Source organism: Nothobranchius furzeri, chromosome 1, assembly GCF_043380555.1.
Source record: "Nothobranchius furzeri strain GRZ-AD chromosome 1, NfurGRZ-RIMD1, whole genome shotgun sequence".
Taxonomy (NCBI): Eukaryota; Metazoa; Chordata; class Actinopteri; order Cyprinodontiformes; family Nothobranchiidae; genus Nothobranchius; species Nothobranchius furzeri.
This window is the reverse complement of record NC_091741.1, coordinates 64,282,168-64,304,378: the sequence shown is the minus strand read 5'-3', so window position 1 is coordinate 64,304,378 and position 22,211 is coordinate 64,282,168. Positions and strand designations below refer to the sequence as shown.

At 41.2% G+C, this 22,211-nt stretch overlaps 3 protein-coding genes across 3 annotated transcripts; all 3 read left to right on the top strand.

Annotated features, from left to right (window-relative positions):
• Positions 1-3,409: 3,409 nt before the first annotated feature.
• Positions 3,410-5,711, top strand: prl2 (prolactin 2). Its single transcript, XM_054737449.2, has 5 exons — positions 3,410-3,536; positions 3,714-3,901; positions 4,379-4,486; positions 4,775-4,954; positions 5,408-5,711. Exons 2-5 carry the CDS (start codon positions 3,770-3,772, stop codon positions 5,600-5,602), a joined length of 615 nt encoding a protein of 204 aa, XP_054593424.2. The 5' UTR covers positions 3,410-3,536; positions 3,714-3,769; the 3' UTR covers positions 5,603-5,711.
• A 1,958-nt stretch (positions 5,712-7,669) lies between these two features.
• On the top strand, positions 7,670-14,169 carry hspa14 (heat shock protein 14). The gene is made up of 14 exons (XM_015952804.3): positions 7,670-7,804; positions 8,342-8,422; positions 8,742-8,824; positions 8,920-8,968; positions 9,240-9,345; positions 9,432-9,522; positions 9,593-9,697; positions 10,254-10,415; positions 11,182-11,337; positions 11,793-11,895; positions 12,163-12,378; positions 13,516-13,680; positions 13,849-13,916; positions 13,998-14,169. The coding sequence occupies exons 1-14, from the start codon at positions 7,748-7,750 to the stop codon at positions 14,074-14,076; spliced, it is 1,521 nt and encodes a 506-aa protein (XP_015808290.3). The 5' UTR covers positions 7,670-7,747; the 3' UTR covers positions 14,077-14,169.
• Positions 14,170-16,535: 2,366 nt separating this feature from the next.
• On the top strand, positions 16,536-18,406 carry b2m (beta-2-microglobulin). The gene is made up of 4 exons (XM_015952816.3): positions 16,536-16,690; positions 17,130-17,399; positions 17,567-17,597; positions 17,897-18,406. Exons 1-3 carry the CDS (start codon positions 16,627-16,629, stop codon positions 17,578-17,580), a joined length of 348 nt encoding a protein of 115 aa, XP_015808302.1. The 5' UTR covers positions 16,536-16,626; the 3' UTR covers positions 17,581-17,597; positions 17,897-18,406.
• Positions 18,407-22,211: the final 3,805 nt, after the last annotated feature.

Below are 22,211 nucleotides of genomic sequence, written 5' to 3'. Positions count from 1 at the left end.
TGTGTGTGTGTGTGTGTGTGTGTTTGACAGTTATTGCTGCCTGCAGCTGTGGAAGAGACATTTACAGGGAGTAGTAACCCAAGGGTCTCCCCTCTGATGACGAAGCTTCTCACCTTTAAAGCTGAGCCCGGGTCACCCGATACAGGAAGGTCGCTTCAGAGATCCAGCATCTTGATCTGTTGGAGAAGCTCTTCACATTATGACCAATGCGAGGCGGTTTAGAAAGACCTGTAGATCCAGAGCTTTGGGTCTACTTCCGCTCCTTACTCACCATAACATAACACACCGACGCCCTTATTATTGCAGATGATAAAGACAAATGTTAGATGATCTGAACTTGTATAGCACCTTTGTGAGTCATACCACTCCAAAGCATCTCACTTGCATCCCTACTATAACTCAGAGAAAAACACTCACAACCTGGAGGGAGGAATCCATTTGAGAGAAAAAGATGACGTTAAAGTAAAGAAACTGACACAAGTAAAAACACAGTTATCACTTAGAACAATACACTTTTATCATTCAGGCTTCATTTGACACATCATACACAAAAGCTGACAAAAGATTGCTATATCAGCATTTATTAGTCCATATTCTCTTTTATTTTGTCTTTGAATGTCAAGGCTGGGGTGGGTGCTGATCCCCCCCCCCCCCACACACACACACACACGCACACAAATGCACTGCACAAAGCAACATCCGATTGCACTCTTGCCCCCTGATATTAATTCAGTATGACAGTTTAAACCTGTTGACCCCAAACTTCCTAATTCAGTGGATGTTGTCTTACCCTGCAGCGTACCTTCTTAACCTGAAAGACACAACAACCACGTACAACATGAAAAACTCATGAATCAAAACCCAGTTCTGCAATAAAAACTACAGATATGTAAGACGGCTGATAATGGCAATAGTTTATTGTTAACAAATGAGTCAGGGACCCTGATGTTGTGGACTTTGTGCTACTTGGATGAAATGCTATGATGCACTTGCTTGGTGCCCAGTAGAATCTCTCATTTCAATGTTCAGGTACACAAGTTCACATGAGTCACAGTCTTTCTGCATCATCCATGCTATTCCTTTACTATTTATTTATTTCCTTATTCCACCTCCACAAAATCTTGTCTAAACTTCAGACCCAAAACAAAAAGCTCAGCTGAAGCAGGCCGTGTGAGTGAAACTGGTTATGCTACCTACAGTGTGTCAGGAACGTTTTCACAGGGCATTGTACTTTTCTCATTTTGTTACATCCATCCATCCATTTCTTATCCAAGGTCAGGTTGTGGAGGCAGCAGCCTAAGAACCGAGGCCCAGACTTCCCTCTCCCCAGCCACTTGGGCCAGCTCCTCCAGAGAAATTCTAAGGCGTTCTTTGGCCAGCCGAGAGATATAGTCCCTCCAGCGTGTCCTGGGTCTTCCTTTAGGTCTCCTCCCGCTTGGATGTGCCTAGAAAACCTCACCAAGGAGGCGTCCAGGAGGCATCCTAACTAGATGCCTGAGTCACCTCAACTGGCTTCTCTCAATATGGAGGAGTAACGGATCTACTTTGGGCCCATTTCGGATGACCAAGCTTCTTATCCTATCTCTAAGGGAGAGCCCAGACACCCTGTGGACAAAACTCATTTAACTGTGATCTCGTTCTTTTGGTCACTTCCCAAAGCTCGTTGACCATAGGTGAGGGTAGGAACGTAGATCGACCGGTAAATTGAGAACTTCGCCTTCTGGCTTAGCTCTCTCTTCACCACGACAGACCGGTACAACGTCCGCATCACTGCAGACGCAGCACTAATCTGCCCATCGATCTTGCGCTCCATCTTTCTCTCACTTGTGAACAAGACCCCGAGATACTTAAATTCCTCCACTTGAGGCAGGACCGCGTCCCTGACCTGTGAAAGGCATTCTGTCTTTTTCTGACTCAAGACCACGGTCTCGGATTTAGAGGAGCTGATTCTCGTCCCAGCTGCTTCACACTTGGCTGCAAACCGCTCCAGCGTAAGCCGGAGATCTCGTTCTGATGAACCCAAAAGGACCATATGATCTGCAAGATGCAGATAACTGATTTTGTTATATTCCAAAATGCCTTATTCCAAAATTGATTAAAATTGTTTTTTTCATTGTACACATGACACCATAAATAACATGTGGATTACTGATCATTAGCATGTTTTTCATGGAGCCAGATGGTATTTTTAAGTTGTAAAACTGAATTTAATTGGGAAACTCAGTCCAGATGTGTCTCAGACACATCCAGTGATATTGTGAGATCTCGATGTTCTGTCAGAGTAAAGGCGGTCAAGTCTCCTGATACTTATAGTGGGAGTTACACTTCCAGTAGGAGTGGGAGTTTGCACCACAAAAAAGAACTTCAGTAAATGCACGGAAAGTTTCCACTTTTATCAGTCTGTGCTGTGGTGGTAGAAGAAAGTGGAAGAAAATGGACATTTTCTATCAGGACTGCTGGATCTGAAGATTCAAAGAAAACCTGTGCTGTCCTGAATGCAGCATCTCTTGCTGGTATCAGTAGATTAAGGTGGCCTGGTGTGTTGCTCTTTGGGTTGTCTCCCAGTGCCAGCTAGACATCGATGCCCAAACCTCTCAGAGATGACATTGGTCTCCTGTGCAAGGTGGTCCAAGAGGCCAGAGCCTGTAACAGAGGGCTGATTTGGTGTGTCTTCGGTCTTGATGAAACCCTTGGAGTGTCTGACCTAGACTTGTCTGGTTAACTTTAGTTGGAACACATTCTCTTTTAGTCCAGATTTACATGGTGGCCTTTTTTATATTTTAACCTCCTGTGTCTCAAATCAGGAAGTTTGACTTGATTAGCTAAGATGAGTCAGGACCAAGATGCTTGTATTGCTGTGATGTTCTATTTAATACTGCGATGTAACCATTGCCTTAATAAAAGCTGCATCATGGGTCAAGGTTTCTCCCTCTGTCTCATCAGATCGGGGTTCTCACCCTTTTCCTCTCTGAGGCTCTTTCTCACCCCCCCCCCCCCCCACACACACACACACACACACTCCTTTAAAAGGGTAAAACCAAAGTTCCCTGTGAGCTGCTGCATGAATCTGCCGCTGTATTTGGACTGAACTCCTTCTGAGCCTGCTGACCTGAGACGGGGACTCCTCTGGACACTACTGGATGATGGCACACATCAGACCAGGCAGGTATCACGAACAGAAAATACTTTGTCTGACATTACTCAAAGGAAAATCTTTAGATATTTTATTCACAATGTCCTTTGTTACCCTGATTACTTCTGTCACACCCTGTCCTGTCTTCTCCTAGGTTGTAGTCTGTTTCTCCGTTAATTGCTCCCACCTGCCTCTTGTTTCCCAATCACCATAGCTCCCGTTCCTCATGTATTTAAACCCCTGCTGTTCTGTGTTCCTTGTGGTGTCATTGTTTCATTGTCCAGCGTGCTTAATAAACCCTTGTTAATCGTTCCTACCTGCCTGCCTGTTTCCTCCCCGGTCTGGATCCACGCCTTTCCTCCGCTCCACTCCGCAGCACGTCGTGACAACTTCATTCTCTTCTGTACGGAAGCTTTGCCCTTTTAGTTCTCTAAGTTCTCAACCAATGTTAAGCTTAGAAAGGAGAAATTACTCGACACATCTAAAATCTTAAAAGAGAAATAAAAAAGATAAGTGGGGTTTTGGGTTTATTTGTGTGTCTTAAGACTGGTAGTTTTTTTTTCTTGCTTTGGTCTCCCAGTTTCTGCTGTCTGGGTGGGAATTATCTGTCTGGTATTCAGCAGCCGGCTGAGCACCATGAAGGCAGCATCCATCTGTCCCAACGACCAGACTGGATGCCACCTCCTTCCTCTGGCCAACCTGTTTGATCGGGTCATTCAGCACTCAGCCAGGATGCATGGCATTTCTGACGACCTCCACTCTGAATTTGTGAGTCTGTTTCTCAAATCGTCCCAGAAATGTTTTCTCAGTGAGGTTTATTTGGATTAATTCTGTCATAAACATTTTAAAATTTTGGTCTTCGTGTTATATTGGTGATTTGATGAATCTACGACACAACAAAATGCTTTAGATCCTAGAAACTTCACTTTTAGGAAGTCTTATTGTGCATCACTATGTGATGACACATCTGCTTAGTTAAATTAAGGGTTGTCTTAAATGATTCTGGAGCTCCTTTCAGACATGCATTGTTAATTATTTACTGTGTCTACATTAAGGTAGAATATCTGAACCAGCCTGAGGAGCGTGGCCAGTGTCTGAATATTACTAAACGGGTCATTAAGCTGATGTCAGTTAAACCTGCTGTGAGACATGGTGTTGTAGGGTTAGAGTTCATGGAACTAGGATTGCACACACACACACACACTGTTGTACAGCTAACACTTAGATAAACATCTGTTTTGACAGGAGCTCTACTTCCTGCCCAGTAAGAATCAGATCGGTCGGGTCAGTCGCAACTGTCACACCTCTACCATCCTGACCCCTAATGGCAAAGAGAATGCTCAGAGAATAGCTGTGAGTTATTTCCTCTCATTGACACAAACTCTTTCTATTATAAGTCATCACCACAAACGCAACACTAACCTTTCAATCCCTTCTTTCCTTCCTTTTACAATGCACCATTTTGACATTTCAAACCCTTGACTTTTGTCTTTCACTCACCCAACACTAGAAAGAACCCCATCTCCTGTCAACGGGTTATGAAAGCACATATCCAGTGAAACACTCTCTGTGATAACAAGTCTACCTGTCCTGTTACCGTGTGTTTACCTGTCTTCTATTAACGCATGTAAATGTCTGCAGAGGGAGGAGCTGGCAGAGATCATCCTGAAGCTCCTGGTGGCGTGGCGAGACCCTTTGTGGCACTTTCACCAGAGCATGTCTCAACATGATGAGTTCACTAACTTCAGCTCCAATAAGTCTCTGGAGATGAGTGACATGGTACACGAGCTACGCAAAGGTGTACTTAAAGTGGTGGAGAAGGTACACGAACACACACACACACACATGCACACACACGTTTGGAGTAATGGTACATGCACAGCGAGGTTGGAGAGTGTAATCTGTTTAATTTCTTTTATAACCGCTATGAGAACCGCTATAGACTGGAAAAATCATCCAAATACTTAATAAATGAATGAAACTTAGATAATAACAATCTTTAAAGCAATGAATACTTGCTGTTTGATATAAACTTCAGCACCTGTCCAGGTTAGATGATTCAAGGCCTGCAGAGCTATCAACACCATGGCTGTTCTTAAGCCTGTCATCATTTATTCTGAACATTGTCTGGGTTGTTTACTCATTTCACCACAGTGTGAGACATTAGGGTTACAGTCCATAGAACAGGTACCGGTGCTGACACATGACCTGGGTGTTCACGCCAGAGTTTCCTCATACTTGTAGAACGTTGTTGTTTGTGTCTTTCTGCCCCAGATGCAAATGTTGGGAATAATAAGTAATTCAGTCGGCGACACGGGTTCTCCTGAGGCTTTACTGACGTCTGACAGTGCTGAGTGGCGCTTCATGAAAGACTATGATCTTCTCTATTGCTTCCGCCGTGATTCTAACAAGATCCAGAACTACCTGAAGATCCTGAAGTGTCGGATTGTTCCAAAGCATGGATGCTAAAAGAAAAACTTTGGAATGGAAATGCACATTACATAACAACTCAATGCAAGTCGTGGTTTTGTATCTAATATCATCTAATGCATAAATAAAGACATCCTTAAAGACCTGGGCTCTTGATGTCTGATGATCACTTGTTACTCCTTAGATCATAAACATGGAGGAGTCTTGTACAATGAGTGTAATACTTGCAGCCTCATGTTTAGAGCTTGATTAACTGTTGCCTACCTTCACTATTCAAGTGGAAGGGCTGCTTATGGACTAAAATATAAATCATTAGGAAAAACCCTTCCACCCAAGAAGAAAAACTCAAGCCCATATGTGGAAATCTCTAAGCACATTTGTCAAAACACTAGCTTTTCATTTGAGTGAGAATTTATACAAAATAATCAGTTTGACGAGTTTCAGTCAGGATTTAGAGCTCGTCAGAGTACAGAAACAGCTTTGTTGAAAGATATTACTGATATTCTCATGGTCTCAAACAGGTCTAAGTATTAGTCCTGTTAGATCTATGTTTAATCCAGTTCACCAAAATATTATAATCCAGAGGCTTGAATTTGTTATTGGGAATTAAGAAAAAAAAGCTCTGCTGCTTTGGGTCATAATACTATTATTATTATTATTATTAGTAGTAGTAGTAGTAGTAGTAGTAGTAGTAGTAGTAGTAGCCGCAGTAGTAGTAGTAGTAGTAGTAGTAATAGCAGCAGCAGTAGTAGTAGTAGCCGCAGTAGTAGTAGTAGTAGTAGTAATAGTAGTAGTAAATAGTAGAAGTAGTAGTAGCAGCAGCAGTAGTAGTAGTAGTAGTAGTAGTAATAGTAGTAGTAAATAGTAGTAGTAGTAGTAGTAGTAGTAGTAGTAGTAGTAGTAGTAATAGTAGTAGTAAATAGTAGTAGTAGAAGCAGAGGTGTGGACTCGAGTCACTTTCAAGGCAACTTTATTCATGGAGCACATTTCAAACACAGAGGCAATTCAACGTGCTTTACAATGATCAGGACATGACATGAAAACACATAAAAACACAAATTAAAATAAACGCAAATGGAATTACAGTTTAGAGCTAAAGGAGAAGACAAAGTTACAGTGCAGATTACAGTGGAGATGACCCAGCGTAAGAAACAATTCATTTAAAGGCTGATGAGTACATTAGGGTTTTTAGTTTTGTTTTAAACAACACTAGAGTTGGAGTAGATCTGAGGTCATGGGGAAGCTGCTTCCAAATGTGAGCAGCATAGTAACTAAGTGCATGTTCCAGCATGTTCTGTTCTGACCCGTGGTTCTACCAGCTGATTGTTTCCAAGGGATCTCAGAGCCCTATTGGGTTTAAAGACTTCTGACTTGACTTGATAAAATCTATGAAGACTTACGACTTGACTCGGACTTGATAGCCAATGACTTGTGACTCGAATTGACTTGCATCTGTTGACTTGATGATGACTTGAGCATATTTGATATTTTAGCACAAAAGTGGCACCACATGGACATAAATCATAAATCATTCTTCGTTCTGGGTTTGATCTTGTACTGCTAAATGAAGCAGCACTTTGTTTATAATCCATTTCAGTTGCATTTTCTGCTTGTTAGAGCAAATAAATTAAGCTTTAAGAAGCTTTATTTCTGGAATTTATTTATTATTATTGTCACTAAATTGAAGTTGGACAGATGATTTGATTGTGACTTGAAAATTCAAAGTTAAGGACTTGGACTTGACTTGGACTTCCAGATCATTGACTTTGGACTGGACTTGGACTTGATTGTCTTTGACTTGGACTTGACTGGAAAGACTTGTGACTTACTTGTGACTTGCAAAGCAGTGACTTGGTCACACCTCTGAGTAGTAGTAGTAGTAGTAGTATTGATGATGTGATGATGAATGTTTTACAGCATTGATTTCCCCTCTGGGATAAATAAAGTTTTCTTTATTTTAAATTTATCTGGTAGGTTCATGTTAATGAATACATTTCCTCTTGCACCAGAGTTAATCATGTGAATTGTTAAAAAGTATTTCATGTCTAGGTTGTAAACTGTTATATCGTCACAATCCACATGGTGGCAGCAACGCGCATCACAGCTGTTCACTAACCACCATGAAGCAGCAGGAAGCAAAGAAGAAGAAAAAGAAGACGAAGAAGAAGACAACCACGAAAAAGCATGGCTGCTATTGGGGTCCACTTTGGTCATACGTGCGCGTGTGTGGCGATATTTAAGGTGATTTCCCGTCTGTCCTTGAACTTAACAGAGTTTGTTGTGATCGACGATGTCAGAGATTCTAGATCAGACACAAAAATGGCTTCCCCAACACACACACACACACACACACACACACACACACACACACACACACACACACACACACACACACACACACACACACACACACACACACACACACACACACACACACACACACACACACACACACACACACACACGGACATCAGGTAGGATCAAGTTGGACAAATCACAGATGCACACTTGCACTGTTCAAGTCAGAGGAGACAAATTCTGAACCAAGTGACCCTCCTGGGTGTGACACGTGCATTAGGTTTAACAACACTGGTTTGGTCAGATTAATCCTGGAAGTGTAAATGTCCCTTTGGCTCATTCAGGACTTTCTGTGGGTAAAGGGTGATCTGTATGTAGACATTAGTATAGTAGATGGGGTGTTTCTCAGGTCTACTGGACCACCACACACACCAGTAATAATGATGATATGATCAGTACACAATTCTGCCTGCTGCCCAGGATGGACGAGCTGATGTGGTGGCAAATGATGCAGGGGACCGCGTGACTCCAGCCGTCGTGGGCTACAGAGACTCTGAACAGGTCTGTCTCCCCCGTTTGTGTCTCAGTACACCGCTCTCTCTCTGGTAAAGGTGGGAGGACGTTTAGCTCTACAGTCTAAGCTGTTTCACCTCTGGAACTCTTTAAAGTAACGTTTTATTATCTGGTTGAGAAAAACTAAGCTAAGGTGAAAGTCATCTGTTACCTTGTGTCTTTATTGAAGTCACAGTAATGTTCTGTTATATGTAACTGCGTTAACTACAGTAAACTAACTTTGTGTGTGTGTGTGTGTGTGTGTGTGTGTCCTGTTCCCATGCCTCTGTGTGTTTATGTTACTCAGTAAAAACTTTCATTTCTGCAGATCGTTGGTATTGCAGCGAAGCAGGGTCAGGTCCGAAACGCTTCTAACACGGTTGTTAAAGTGAAACAGGTTCTGGGGAGACGGTACGGGAGGAATGCGTTTCTAACTGTAACTGAGTTATTTATTTATTTATTTGAAGAAGAAGCTAATAATTTTTATCTTTCTGCCTTTCTGTCAGATTTGATGATCCGGTGACACAAACACACAGAACTCAGACTAAATGTCAGGTGAGTCACGCTGTTGCCGAAACTTTTTATTAGTTTATTATGATAAAAAAATTTGGGTACAAGATATTGCTCTCATGCTGTAGAAGTCGTCTTGATTCCTCAGCCTTGACTCAGGTCAGGGGGGGTTAGTTTTGTTGTGCGTGCGATTCTGATGGGAACCGGGGAAAAGATTAGCATGACTTCTAAAATATCACAAAACAAAATCCACCTGGAATTTGATTCAATGTTTGAGCTAATGAACGAATCAGTGTGATCTGATTGATGTTTGCAGGTCATTAACAAGGGAGAGAAACCTTATTATGAGATTACATGTGGAGAACAAACCGAGTATGTTGCACCAGAGGATGTTGCCAAACTCATTTTCCACAAAATGAAAGGTAGTCCACATGAAACGCATTCTCATTCTGTAATAAATACATTTTAAAGAGCAGTAAAAACAGTAAACTGCTTTCTGTTTCCACAGAAACGGCTCAATCAGCCCTCGGGTCTGATGTCACGGAGACCGTCATCACCGTTCCCTTTGAGTTTGGATCCTCTCAGAAACGAGCCTTAAGGTTCGTTTCTGTAACTAACGGCTTATGGCTTTTTAGAAAAGAGTTTCACAACATAACTTGTGTTTTTCAGGGTGGCGGCTGAAGCAGCAGGGTTTCACGTCCTGAGGATGATCCACGAGCCTGCTGCTGCTCTGCTAGCCTACAACATCGGACAGGACTGTTCCTCTGGGAGGAGGTACTGAGTTCTGCAGCAGGCCCACCACGACCGTCGCTAACTGAACATCTACACACCCATCAGTTAGACTATAACGCATACACGGACAAATAGATGAATGGATTCGTTTCTCTTTACTCCTTCTCTGTTAGCTCATGTAAACCAAACGCATGGAACCGATGTGACCACTAGGGGGAGCTACAATCACTACCCTACATCTCGCCAAGTGCTTTTCAGAGCAGTGTGATATTTGGACCTTCAGAACCTGGTCATGTTCTTTTAGATTGCTCTTGTCTTGTATTGATCCTTATCTTCAGAATGCCTTTGTGCTGAGTGGTTCTGTTCAGTCCAGATTGTGGCTCGTTCCCATGACGTTTGGGTTTGCAGAGCTAGAGTTATTTTGGTGTCGTGTTGTAACGGCCTTCTATACTAATGTTAGTTAAATGAATAACCAACATGTCGGACGTTTTGAAGAACAAAGGATGTTGGTTCTGACTACTGAAGTTACGGTTTATTCCCTGAAATGGACACGTCTCTGCAGGTGTGTGTGTTGAACAGGTGTGTTTGTGTCTCACAGCCATGTTCTGGTGTATAAGTTGGGCGGGACATCTCTGAATGTGACGGCGCTGCAGATCAATGGAGGACTGATCCGGGTCGTCTCCACCTACACGGACCACAGCATTGGAGGGGAGAGCTTCACCCAGGCTCTGGCCCAGCACCTGGCCTCGGAGTTCAAACGGTAACCTCTGGGTTTCAGTTTCAGCTCCGTGGTGAGACCAAAGGACTCGTCTCCCAGCAGCGAGGGGAAAAGGGATCCCCTGAGATTTAATGAACTGAACTGCTACGAACAGCGATCTTGGCTTTTAAAACTCAACTTTGAAACTCGTATCAAAGTTATAACAGATGTATTTATTATATATTATTTGTGTGTTTATGAACTTAGTCAGTGTAGCCAGAACATGTTTGACTGGACGGTCCTTTTTTGGGTTGATGATCTTACTAACTGATAAATTAATCCCCCAAATTTGGATTTTCTTCCACAAATTCAAGTTGGATAAAATGTGTAAAAAGAAAAGGAAACTTAGTGGCGTTTTATATTAACGAACAAAAAGAAAATAGTTTAGAAGATAAAACTTTACAGATCACACTGATACAGTTATAAAGGGTTTAACTGGTTCTGTAATGATGGAGAAGTCTGGTTCTGGGAGTCGACGGGATTCTGGAATCTGTAATGGCTGAAACAAAATCTTTGATCTGACTGAAAAACCGTTGTCTGTTTCTGAAATTCAAATCTGAGTCTCCAGTGTGTAGTGGGTTAAATCTGTATCTGGGTGTTGGGTTTGTTCTGCTGGTTCTACCGGGTTCTACTTTACAGAGTTGATCGTGTCAGGGTTCTTTGGAAAGCTTCAATAAAATGTTTTTGTGAGATGAACTGAAGACGACGGAAAGCAGAGTCTTGCTTATTTATTTATTTTTACATAAATGTTATTGTCTTTGTTCTCCAGAACCTTCAGACACGATGTGAGCGATAATCCTCGGGCCCTGCTGAAGCTGATGAACAGTGCCGACATGGTCAAACACTCGCTGTCGTCTCTGGGATCGGCCAACTGCTTCGTTGACTCTCTTTACGATGGCGTTGACTTTGAATGCACCGTCTCCAGGTGAGCTGTAAAAATGAGGCGTTTCTGTTAGAACTCTGTTCGTGAGGCTGGTTGTGTTCTTCTGAAGCAGTACGAGTAATAACCCAACACCGCAGACAGACGCAGACTGGTGTTTCAGGCTGTTTTCAGCTAAATGACATTAAACTTTATTTCTCCTGAAAACTGGTTGAACATTTCTCGCTTGAGAACACCTTGGTGGTCTGGTCGACCCGGCCGAGCTGGGGAGCTTCACTAGGTAGGGTCTAGGTTTCCCGTCCTAGACCTGTCGCCTCATTTAGAATCATGTTTGATCAGCTGTTGGTGTTCCACTGATTACTGAGTTTTGCTAAAAATCTGTCCGGTTGTTCTGGAGATGTATAGATGATAAAACGCCGCCATGCTCCACACCTTTCATCTGCAGATGATGATATAAATAAAATAAAGGAATATTGATAAATGTTTGTTTCCCCCCACAGAGCTCGCTTTGAGCTGCTCTGCTCTTCACTATTCAACAGAAGCATCCAACCAATCAGATCCTTGTTGGTCGAGGCCGGCCTTTCAGCCAGTGACATTAACAAGGTGTGTTGATGGAGATGGGGTTGGGATGGTCTGAAGAACTCCAAACTGGAGGTTGTTGAGAAGGTGTTCAGTTGGTGGTGACAGATCATCATGAAAACATGCTCATGTTAGTTGTTTAGCCTCATCCGAGGAGACTTAGGAGTTTGCTGTTGAAATGTTCCATCCAGGTTATCAAGTCAATCTGTTGTGATTTCCAAATAATTCTGATGCTAGCTGTCTCTTGTTGATTTAAAATGTTTACAGCAGATTAAAAATGTTTGTGTTCAGGTGGTTCTCTGCGGTGGCTCAGCCAGGATTCCTCGTCTGCAGTATCTGATCCAGGAGATGTTTCCTGATGTGGAGCTTCTGAACTCTGCACCACCAGATGAGCTCATTGCTGTAGGAGCAGCCATGGAGGCCGGCCTGCTGGTTGGCAGAGACTGTCTGGTTCCTGAGGAAGAGTCTGTCTCAGTGGATGTTTCTGCAGCTGACATCCTGCTGAAGGTAAACTCCTCCTGGGGGTGACTTGAAGCTATCGGGAGTTTTTCAGAAGAAACAACATAATTCCACAGTGGAGCTTCTCTCAGAACAAGGCAGCAACCCTGTCCCGGGGGAACGGCTCTGCCACAGCCCAGACATGGAAGCACATAAGACTAGGCTAATGCTAATAGACATTTGAGGACTACGCTGTACGATTTGGGCTAAAATGTTACTTGAGCTAATGTCCTTGACTAAAACAACTTCATAGATGAATCAATGAATGAATCAGTGGAATAAATGCCAAGCTCCCGTTCTCTGCTGCATTTGGATTAGCAGGTTAGCTCAGACTAGTCATTGGCATTGAGTAGCAGTTAGCTCAGACTGTATTAGCTTGGACTAGTGGGTAGCTCAAACAAGCAGTTAGTAAAAGCAGTCCAGAAGGCTAACAAGATGGGAATAACTCCAACAGCTTATTGGTGCAGCAACTGAATAAAATTTTAATACTGAAGAGGTCCCTCACTCATATTTTTAATACGTTTGCAGTGGTCTCTACTAGGCATGAAAAAAAAGGGGAAAAAAAAACTCTGGTGCACCTGTTTGTGCACGGAGTATTCAGCCAAAGGAGAAAGTAGCTTCAGACGACAAGATTTGGAGTCTTATTTCCCGATATTTGGACATCTCACCTCTGATTGGCTAACGCGACTCTACCACTGACTCTTTTAAACGTGGATGTTTTATCTCTACAAATAAGTCATGTGCTAAATTAAAATGAGCACTTTCTTCGATTTCCACTTTTGACTTCCGCCTGTTTCACTTTCTGCTAAAGCGCCCCCTGCAGGTGAAGGAAAATCTTCAGTAAAGCCGCACCTCATTATAGGCCGCATGGTTCAAAGCGTGGGGGAAAAGTAGCGGCTTATAGTCCGGAAAATACGGTACACTTTAAAACCATAAATCGGACTTTAGGTACGTTAACCACAATTACCCTTAAAATAATTTGTTGCTACACATCTTTGCATCCGATTAGAAACTTTTGGAGGTTGACAAAAAATTCTGTGTTGGAGGAAGATTAATTAATCATTAGTGATAACATTAAAAATGAGGTATATTAATTCAATGGAGGGTTAAAATGTGTGAATGTGTTGTGCTTGCTGTGTGCTGCAGGAGGTGGATGAATCTGGAGCCGAGTCTTTTACCGTTCTGCTGCCTTCGGGCACCCCTCTCCCTGCTCGCAGACATCACGTCCTTTCTGGAGAAGGAAAGCTTTCCTCCCTCTGTCTTGAGATTTACCAGAGGTTTGTCAAAGAGCAGCCAGAGAAGCTATCAAAGGTAATAAACAGGTCAAGTCATGTGGTGCGATATCGGTGACCAGTTTCATCCCAGCCCAAACTTTTTAGTACATCCTGGCATTTTTATACAGTAGTTGTTCTGTTACAGAATAACCATTTTGTCTGATTTAAACAAATCACTAATTGTGATTGCCACTGGTGTGTTCAGATTATCTTGAGAAACCTGCAGCCCACAGAGGAGAAGCACACCATTGATGCTGTAGTGACCATGAAAAGGTACTTTTGTTTTTTTCAGACTGTGCTAACCTACTTGTTGCTGCTGCTGCTGTTGTTGAGTTCTTGTTATTTTTGTTTCAGGGATGGTTCTGTACATGTTTCATGTGCAGCACAGAGCAACGGTAAATCGGAGGCGGTCACCGTGGCAGCAGCATCATAGCTTTGCAGTCTCTTTGCTGAAAGGATGCTTTTGGCTGGATGATGATGTAATTTGTTTTAATACAGATGCAAAATAAAGCAGTTTTCTAGTAAATCTGTTTTTGAAGGTTTGCTGTAACGTTTCCCAGGACAGGTCTTATTGGGTATTTGGAAACAGAAGCTTCAGTTTTCATTGCTCTCCTTTAGAGATCGACCAATATTGGTTTTTATTGGTTTTTCTATTGCTGATGCCGATATGTAAAGGTCATGGTCAACCAATGGCTGATTTGTGCTGCCGATTTTTATGACTGATTTCTAGATGTTTTCCACCTTATTTTCATGCTAAATTGTCACTAATAACATCAGTTGATGCACAAAATTTCATAAGTGGAATCAGTTTTTGAACATTGAATTTTACTAGCTGTTAAATACTAATTTTGTGCACTGCTCAGGGTTAAAATCAGACTTCTAACTAAAGTTAATCAAACATTGTAAACCGATCAAGTGTTGAACATTCAAAACTGGTAAATAAAAAGTAATTTTAGTTAAAATATTTTTAGAAAATTTATTAAAGCAGATTTATTTCAGGAAGACATAATCACATTTAAATGAAATTCTTCAGCAGCGCTGAGCCGCACCTGACTTTAAATCGGCTTTATTGACGAGTTATATCAGTCCGTTTTATCGGCCGACCGATATATCGATCTACCCCTACACTCCATTAGTTGCTTTTTCACATCTATTATCACCCTATCTTTTCTAAATGTTGTCATACAATTACTTTATTTGTTAGCTTGGTTTTGTTGGTATGGTATCAAGTCTAATGAAAGCCCTATAGGGCATTATTTCCAAAGTGTTACTTAAGCAAAAAAAGTTTTTCCCACCTCTGACATAAACAGCAGTCACTATTATGATGCAATCATATTTATTTTACTGAGCCTGTCCTCGAAAAACCATCTGCACCACCAAAACCCCAGAATCAAGCTTTCGTCCCTCATGACACATGAGAATCACATATAAAACTCTAGGAGTTAAAAGGGTAGTTCTATTGAGCAGAAACCCAGAGATGCTAATCCATGCTTCTCAGAATCATCCTAATTAAGTTTATTTTCCAGTGAGAATATCATATTGTTGGGTATTTGTTTTGGTGGAATGATGCAAACACACCAGTCAGGCAAGTGAAAAATTAGGATGTGTCAAACATAAGAAACATTGGTGACTAGTGCAGATTTGTATGGTTGTAATGATGTTCAGGAGTCTTGCAGCAGAGGGGAAGAAGCTGTTTTTGTGGTGCGAGGATCTGGCCTGAATGAACCTGAACCTCCTGCCTGAGGGGAGTGGTTCAAACCGACCAGAATGAGCTTGACCTTCACGTCTCAGAGCCCTGGAGGTGTGTAGATCATGGACTGATGAAAGGTTGCATCTGTCACCTTTTCTGCTGAATAAACAACAAAATTGTAATACCAGATTTCAGACACAGGAGGACGATACCTTCCCTCTTTTAAGAAACTAGAGTGTTTTTCTAGCTTTAGCCAGCAGAGGGGGCCAACTCCTCATAATTTTAATGCCGTGCACCTGCGTGTATAACACTGGTACAAAAACGCAATTAAAATTTTGTTTTAGCTTAGTAATAAAAGAAAAGGACTCTTAGAGCAATTTTTCCTGTTGTCAACACCAAAAAAACCCAGCATTTAATTTTGATTTAAGATAATTTGTTAGTAATCTATGCGACTTTAGAGACTTGTAACAAATAAAGCTGCTGCCTCAGCCAGGTGCTCTGGTAGGGACATCCAGAGTGGTTCTCTGAAGTGGTATTGTATATGGTAGAAGTTAGACCAGACTATTCCAGGTTCTTGTCGAGTTTACCTCTCTCTGTGTGTGTGTGTGTGTGAGTGTGTGTGTGTGTGTGTGTGTGTGTGTGTGTGTGTGTGTGTGTGTGTGTGTGTGTGTGTGTGTGTGTGTGTGTGTGTGTTCTACTGTCACAATTACCTCTGGCTTTTTTCGTTTGTTTTGGTTGGTCTGCAGCAGCAGCTGATCAGAAAGAAAAAAGATGTTATAAGAACCAAAAACAATAAATACACTGCAAAAAGTGATTTTCAAGTAAGTAAAAGTTTTGTTTTAAGACATTTTATCTTGCATATATTTTTAGTGTAACGAGAAAAAAAAATGTTCTTGTTCTTTTCTTGTTAAAATCTGCCATTAGTTGCTTGGCTAGAATTCTTAAAACCACCAAAAGAACATATAAAAGATTCAGATTTATTTCTAGTTGGATAAAATCAACCATGTTGATTTCATTTCGGTTTCTCTGAATTAATGAAGTTGGTGAGCCAGGCAAAAGTACCTCAACAATCTGCCACAGCACAGCATCTCTCTCGATAATGGCTCACAACAGATCAAACATGGTCTGACACGTTCTACCTGGTAACAGGAGGATCTAAAATATCTGATTGGTCAGAGTCACGCGGTGGGCGGAGCTTGTAGCTGAATATAAATTTGACCCATCTTTTACTTTCACTTTATTGTGAAGTCATCAGACCAGTCTGTGGTCTGTGGCAGATAAAGGAGGATCAACATGAACTTCGCACTCGCTTTTGGTGTTTTTGTAGCTCTTTGCTGCTCGGTGGACGCGATCAAGTGTGAGTAGAATATTCAGGTTTTCTTCCTGATGCATGTACTTGGGTAGAGACAGGGTCCAGAGCAGATGAAGCAGAAGTTTTAGGATAAAGTTCAGATCGGATCTGAAAAAAAGTCTTTGTGTGGAGGACCTAACCTGTTTATAGTTCTCCTAGTTTGTGACCTGTCAGTCAGTAGATAGAAGCTGTGTGTGTGTGTGTGTGTGTGTGTGTGTGTGCGTGCGCGCGCGCGCGTGTGTGTGTTAGATTCTGTCAGTGATAACGTTTTCTGCCTTTGGCCTTTTCCAGGTTTTTATTCTGTTTACATCCTTACAGCTCTATTCTTTGGAATTCCCCATGATTTGGTTTTAGTTTTGATTTCCTGTAATAAACTGCTGTAAAGGCTCCTCCCACTTTAATGAGGTTCTATGACAAAGGCCTCTTATGGTGTGTTCACATTTAGCTCCACAGGTTCAGGTCTACAGCCGTGACCCTGGAGAGTTTGGAAATGACAACGTTCTGATTTGCCATGTGAGCAACTTCCACCCCCCTGATATCACCATCGAGATCCTGAAGGATGAGGAGGTGATTCCCGGGGCTGTGCAGACAGACCTGACCTTCAAACAGGACTGGCACTTCCATCTTACCAAGAGTGTGGAGTTCAAGCCATCATCTGGAGAAAAGTACAAATGCAGAGTCACCCATGGGACTAATCGCAAAGACTACATTTGGGGTGAGTGTGGATCACGCACACACACACACACACACACACACACACACACACACACACACACACACACACACACACACACACACACACAGTGAGTGATTTATACCTAGATTTAACTGTGCCACCTTCAGCATTTTAAGAAATTAAACAATCACTTTGTTCTTTTGCAGAACCAAACATGTAACCATGGAAACCCTCACGGTGAGTTAACTTCTCTCAGTAAATCTGTGTTCTATTAACTGAATATATCTCAGCAGAGGAGATGTATCTGTCACCATGAAAGACCGTTACTGGTTCCATCACATGAAAATCCCTGTTCACCAGTTTATCCCAGTTGGTTACTCTCCAGATGATAAAAGGTGTAAAAGTCATTCTCACCCTCACTACTGTACTGATCCTATTTGTCCGTGTGCTCCAGGTCAAAGGTCTTTTATATTTTGTTACTGTTTGGCTGAACTGGGTGATTGACTTCTCTCTGTTTATCTGCTTTTGTTTTTCAGTGACGTGTGATGACTCAACATCTTTCATCGTGTCCCTTGTGATTTTGCTCTCATGTAAAGGTGACGGGCAATGATTTAATGCAATAGAGTTTTGAGTGATTTTATTCTACTGATATGTTTAAAAGCACCTTTCACTAGTACTGACATGCTAGTGTAAAATTTAAAAGAAATCACTGTTAATTTCTTCATTCTGTTTTTGTTTGAACCTGTGTTTATTTTTCTTTTCTGTGGGGGACTTCTGTAAGAATTTGGAAGATTGAACTTTTTCCAGATTAGAGGAAAACTGTTTTCTGTGGTTCGATTTCCGACCTAATGTGGTTGTAACCACTTTCTAATAAATGTTACTTTTCTTCTGGATTTGTCTCTTTAAATACAAACGTACGATCGATGCGTTTTGACCTGAGAATACAATGTTTAGTGTAAAATCTGAATCCAGATTGTGTTGTTTTACTTTTTGATTTGTAAAACCTATGAAACCTTTTTGTACTTGACAATACAAGAAAAAGTGATTTTGCTTGTGCTTTTCTGTATCTGGAACACACACACAGACACAAGTGGTATATACACACAACAGTGAAAGACGAGATGAGATTTTATTTTTACAATTAAGTTAAAAACATGATGAATACAAAATCATTCCACACCAATTACATTTTTATGAACAAATGAGGCTGGTGACTCAAGAGCGTTCACTATTTAACCCTGAACAGAATCTTTTACACAATATAAATGTTCTCACTTGTGAAACACTGCAGGCTTATGATTAAGAATACTTTTGGCACAATAGAAAATGGAAAAAGGTTTACAGAGATACAAAAATATAAAATACCTTATATTCATTCTACTGTTATGAAGTCTGAGCACACATGGCAGCTGTTTTTCATGCTTACATGTAAATGAAACACATCAAAAGCTCTGATAATGTGTTCACACCAAAAAGCGCAAAACTTGTGATGAGGTCCTCAGCAGGGTCCGTCTTTCACTATCATGATGTCAGCATTTTTCTCCCTGACCAGAAATAACACGTTAGTTCAAACTGCTGCATAAAGGCATCTAACTTTCTCAAGTTAATAAAACAAGTTCTGAAGATCTGGCAAAACGAGTGGATTTTCTCTAGTTTTTAACGGTTAAACCCCTGTAAGGAATCTGGACGGTTTGGTAGAGATGTAAGTGATGAAGGCAGAACTGTTACAGGTCACTTTGACCTTTGGTTCTGAGTAATTTAGCCGTTTAGTTTAACGCAAAGCTCTGGGCCAGGAAGTGAAAAACAAATATAACAGGATTACAAACAGACTTTGCATCTCACAAAAGAACCAAAACAATCAAGTCCTACCAGATTCTACTGGAAGGTCTAAAGGCCAGGTCTAGAACTGGACATATCTGGGTGTAAGAGTGGAAATCTCCTGTCTTCTGTCTCTGAGATATCGGGATTAAAGGAACAACACTAAACTGGTTTCAGTTCTTTTTATCTGATAAAATCCAATTTGTTCATGCGATTCTTTTTTTTGTACCAGAATTAAATACGGAGTTCCTCAGGATTCTGTGCTTGGAAACCTTACATGATGTGTATTTATTCACTTCCTCTTGATGGCTTTACCTTTGTAAGGAACCCTAGTGTTATTATAGACCAGGAGCTGTCCTTTAAATCCCTCACTCACCAGCAGGGTCATGCAGTGCATACATGGAGAAGACATGCTAACTTCAAGCAGAAATGCCGCAGCTGGGATTTGAACCTGTGACCTTCTTGCTGCGAGGCAACATTGCTACCAACTGTGTCACCATGCAGACCTTTGTTCTTCAAGAAATAAATATCACCAATTTTACCTTTTTCCATCTAAACAGTTTTGCTAATTTTAGGAACATTCCGACCCAAAGTGTTGCAGAAAATTTGGTTCGTGCATTTTTATCATTAATGCTACTTTTGTGTGGGCACATGTTTATTTTGCTTACTTCTTTGAGTTTGTCTTTTATTCTTAATAACACACGTTCATAGATTCAGTCGATCAAGCATCCAGAGGTGGTGATTCTTTAAAAGAATTCTTACTTTTAGGGTTACAAGTACCAAACCTCTCCTTTTGCAAACAAAGCTCCATAACTTCTGCCTCTCTGTGTTTCTGTCTGTTTTCATTCTTAAAATGAATCAACCATGTTATTGTTTTATTAATATGTACCTACAGACGGACGCAGAGAGAGCACTCATTTGGGTAGGTGATGCCATTGCTGCCACACACAGGAGAGTACACCAGTGGACACGCTTGAGTTGGACTCATCCCCAGACAGGAAGGCTGCAGGACAAAGAAATCACAATCCAACAAATTAGTGTCAGAGAACAAAACTCAAAAGAAATAGTTTGCATTTTAACATGTTTGAGCTGTGCTTTAAACAAACCAGAGGAGATTAAAGTCGTATTATTTCCTTTAGAAGTTGATTGGTACGGGGTCTTTCGGGATAAAAAACTCAAGACACTTCACAAGTACAATAATAAATAAAGGACAGTAACTCAAGCAGGAAAATAAGCTAACGAGCTAGCAGTGGAGCTAAAGGGGTTCACTCAAAAGCCAGCCTGATAAGGTGTTAGTGTTAGCTGAAGCTTTTTAATGAACTGAATCTGAATTGTGAAAAGTTGCTGGAGAAAGTTTTGTGAAGACTCAGGAGGTGAAGAAATCTCTGAAACTAAAGTCCAACTGACTGAACTGATGTTGGTCTAAACTTGAACTGATTAAAAACCAAATTACACGTCAAATCAAACAATCATGTAATCAGTGATGGTAGTAAATATTACATGTTCTCATCTCATTTGGGATACCCAAGTGTTTATTAAAGATGACAGACTCTAATATTTCAGGGAATTTGACCAGTTCTGCTCTGATGCCTCCCAGTAATTTCACTTATTTATGAAACATCCTCTAAAAAACACAAAAAGCAGCACACCTGGATTCGTTTTACCTGTCAGTACACCCCATTTTCAACCTCAGAACTTTATTAGTGTGCTATGATGAGGTGATGTGTTTTTGGTTCCTACCTTCCTGTAGACCCGTGACTTGTCCTCTGCATCTATAACACACAGTCAGCTTTTGAAGCACCAGTTTACAGTTGTTATCTCAGTCTCACCAAACCCACCATTAAAGCCAAGTGTTTATCGAGTCATTTGGCATAGCCTATAAAAAGCTGCCAAAATGGAAAAAATAAATCTGCAATTTCAGACCTTTTTTTAATGATGTTTCTTTACCTGCACAGAGAAGAGTCAGACAGATGAAGAGAAGAGTCCTAACGAACATCCTGGATGAAAGCTCCGGGTATTTGTTGTAAATGGTGAATCTGTGTTGTTTGATCAGCCACTGGTCTCTGCTGCTGTGATTTCACCTTTTACGGGTTGATGTCATATAGAGTCTGAGCGCTGTTTTGTTGTGTGAAACAATGGGAGCATCAGTTGTTGTGACGGCTGCTGCCATCTTTTGTTCAGGCCTTAATCTCAGGATCAACATTCTGTCTGAGACTAAATGTTGCTGACAACATGGAAAGTCAGGGATATTGACAGAGTGACTTCCAGACAAAAAAAAGGGCAGACAATGTGTAGTTTTAATTAGAGAAATTATTAAACTTGGATAAGGTCAGGATGTTTTCACAGGTCAACATATGTCAAATGTTTAGTGTGACTGTTGTTCTGTTTCCAAGTTATTCAACTGACAGGTTAAACTGTCACATGTTATGGTTAGGTCTTTTTAAACACAAATTAAATAGTTTTTGTCATGGTTGATGTCAACTTCATGGCAGCTGGAGTTAATCTCTCAGATAAACTCTGGTGAAACAGGGACGGTTTGTATTTTTGTTTAAGTGGCCCTGAGATTTTCTCCTGCCTGAGTCTCAGTCGGATGTCCTTGACTGTAACAACTGCTCGGGTCTCAGCTTGATCTTCTGTCTGTTCCTCTCTTTGACCTCCGAAGGTTTTAAAAGGACAAAAGGGATCAAGTAAAGTGACAAAATAAAAACATCAAACCATCAGATTTATTTGGGCTGTGTCAAGGAGAAAACATGGTTTTCAGCAACAATCCCAGATGGATTCAGCGATGTGAACATGTAAAGGTAAATTGTTCCAAAGGTTTGAAGCAGCAACAGCAAAAAAAAAAAAAAAAAAAAAAAAAAATTGATCACCTTCGGATTTTCACTTGGGTATCAGGTGACAGCTTGGTTGATGGGAGTGTTATTGTTGAGGAGATCGGATAAAAATGACGAGGACAGATGATTTAAACTTTAAAAGTGAGCAATGAGACCATAAAATGAAGCCATGTGTTCATGTTTTAACACCTATTGAAAG

What these genes read in the sequence shown, in the direction of transcription:
- prl2 (XM_054737449.2), top strand. Translation starts at nt 3,770, where the DNA reads ATGAAGGCAGCATCCATCTGTCCCAACGACCAGACTGGATGCCACCTC. An exon ending in ACGACCTCCACTCTGAATTT is followed by an intron (nt 3,902 to 4,378) that starts GTGAGTCTGTTT and finishes CTGTTTTGACAG; the next exon opens with GAGCTCTACTTCCTGCCCAG. An exon ending in TACTTAAAGTGGTGGAGAAG is followed by an intron (nt 4,955 to 5,407) that starts GTACACGAACAC and finishes TTTCTGCCCCAG; the next exon opens with ATGCAAATGTTGGGAATAAT.
- hspa14 (XM_015952804.3), top strand. Translation starts at nt 7,748, where the DNA reads ATGGCTGCTATTGGGGTCCACTTTGGTCATACGTGCGCGTGTGTGGCG. An exon ending in AAACAGGTTCTGGGGAGACG is followed by an intron (nt 8,825 to 8,919) that starts GTACGGGAGGAA and finishes CCTTTCTGTCAG; the next exon opens with ATTTGATGATCCGGTGACAC. An exon ending in GCTGTAGTGACCATGAAAAG is followed by an intron (nt 13,917 to 13,997) that starts GTACTTTTGTTT and finishes TTTTTGTTTCAG; the next exon opens with GGATGGTTCTGTACATGTTT.
- b2m (XM_015952816.3), top strand. Translation starts at nt 16,627, where the DNA reads ATGAACTTCGCACTCGCTTTTGGTGTTTTTGTAGCTCTTTGCTGCTCG. An exon ending in CTCGGTGGACGCGATCAAGT is followed by an intron (nt 16,691 to 17,129) that starts GTGAGTAGAATA and finishes GTTCACATTTAG; the next exon opens with CTCCACAGGTTCAGGTCTAC.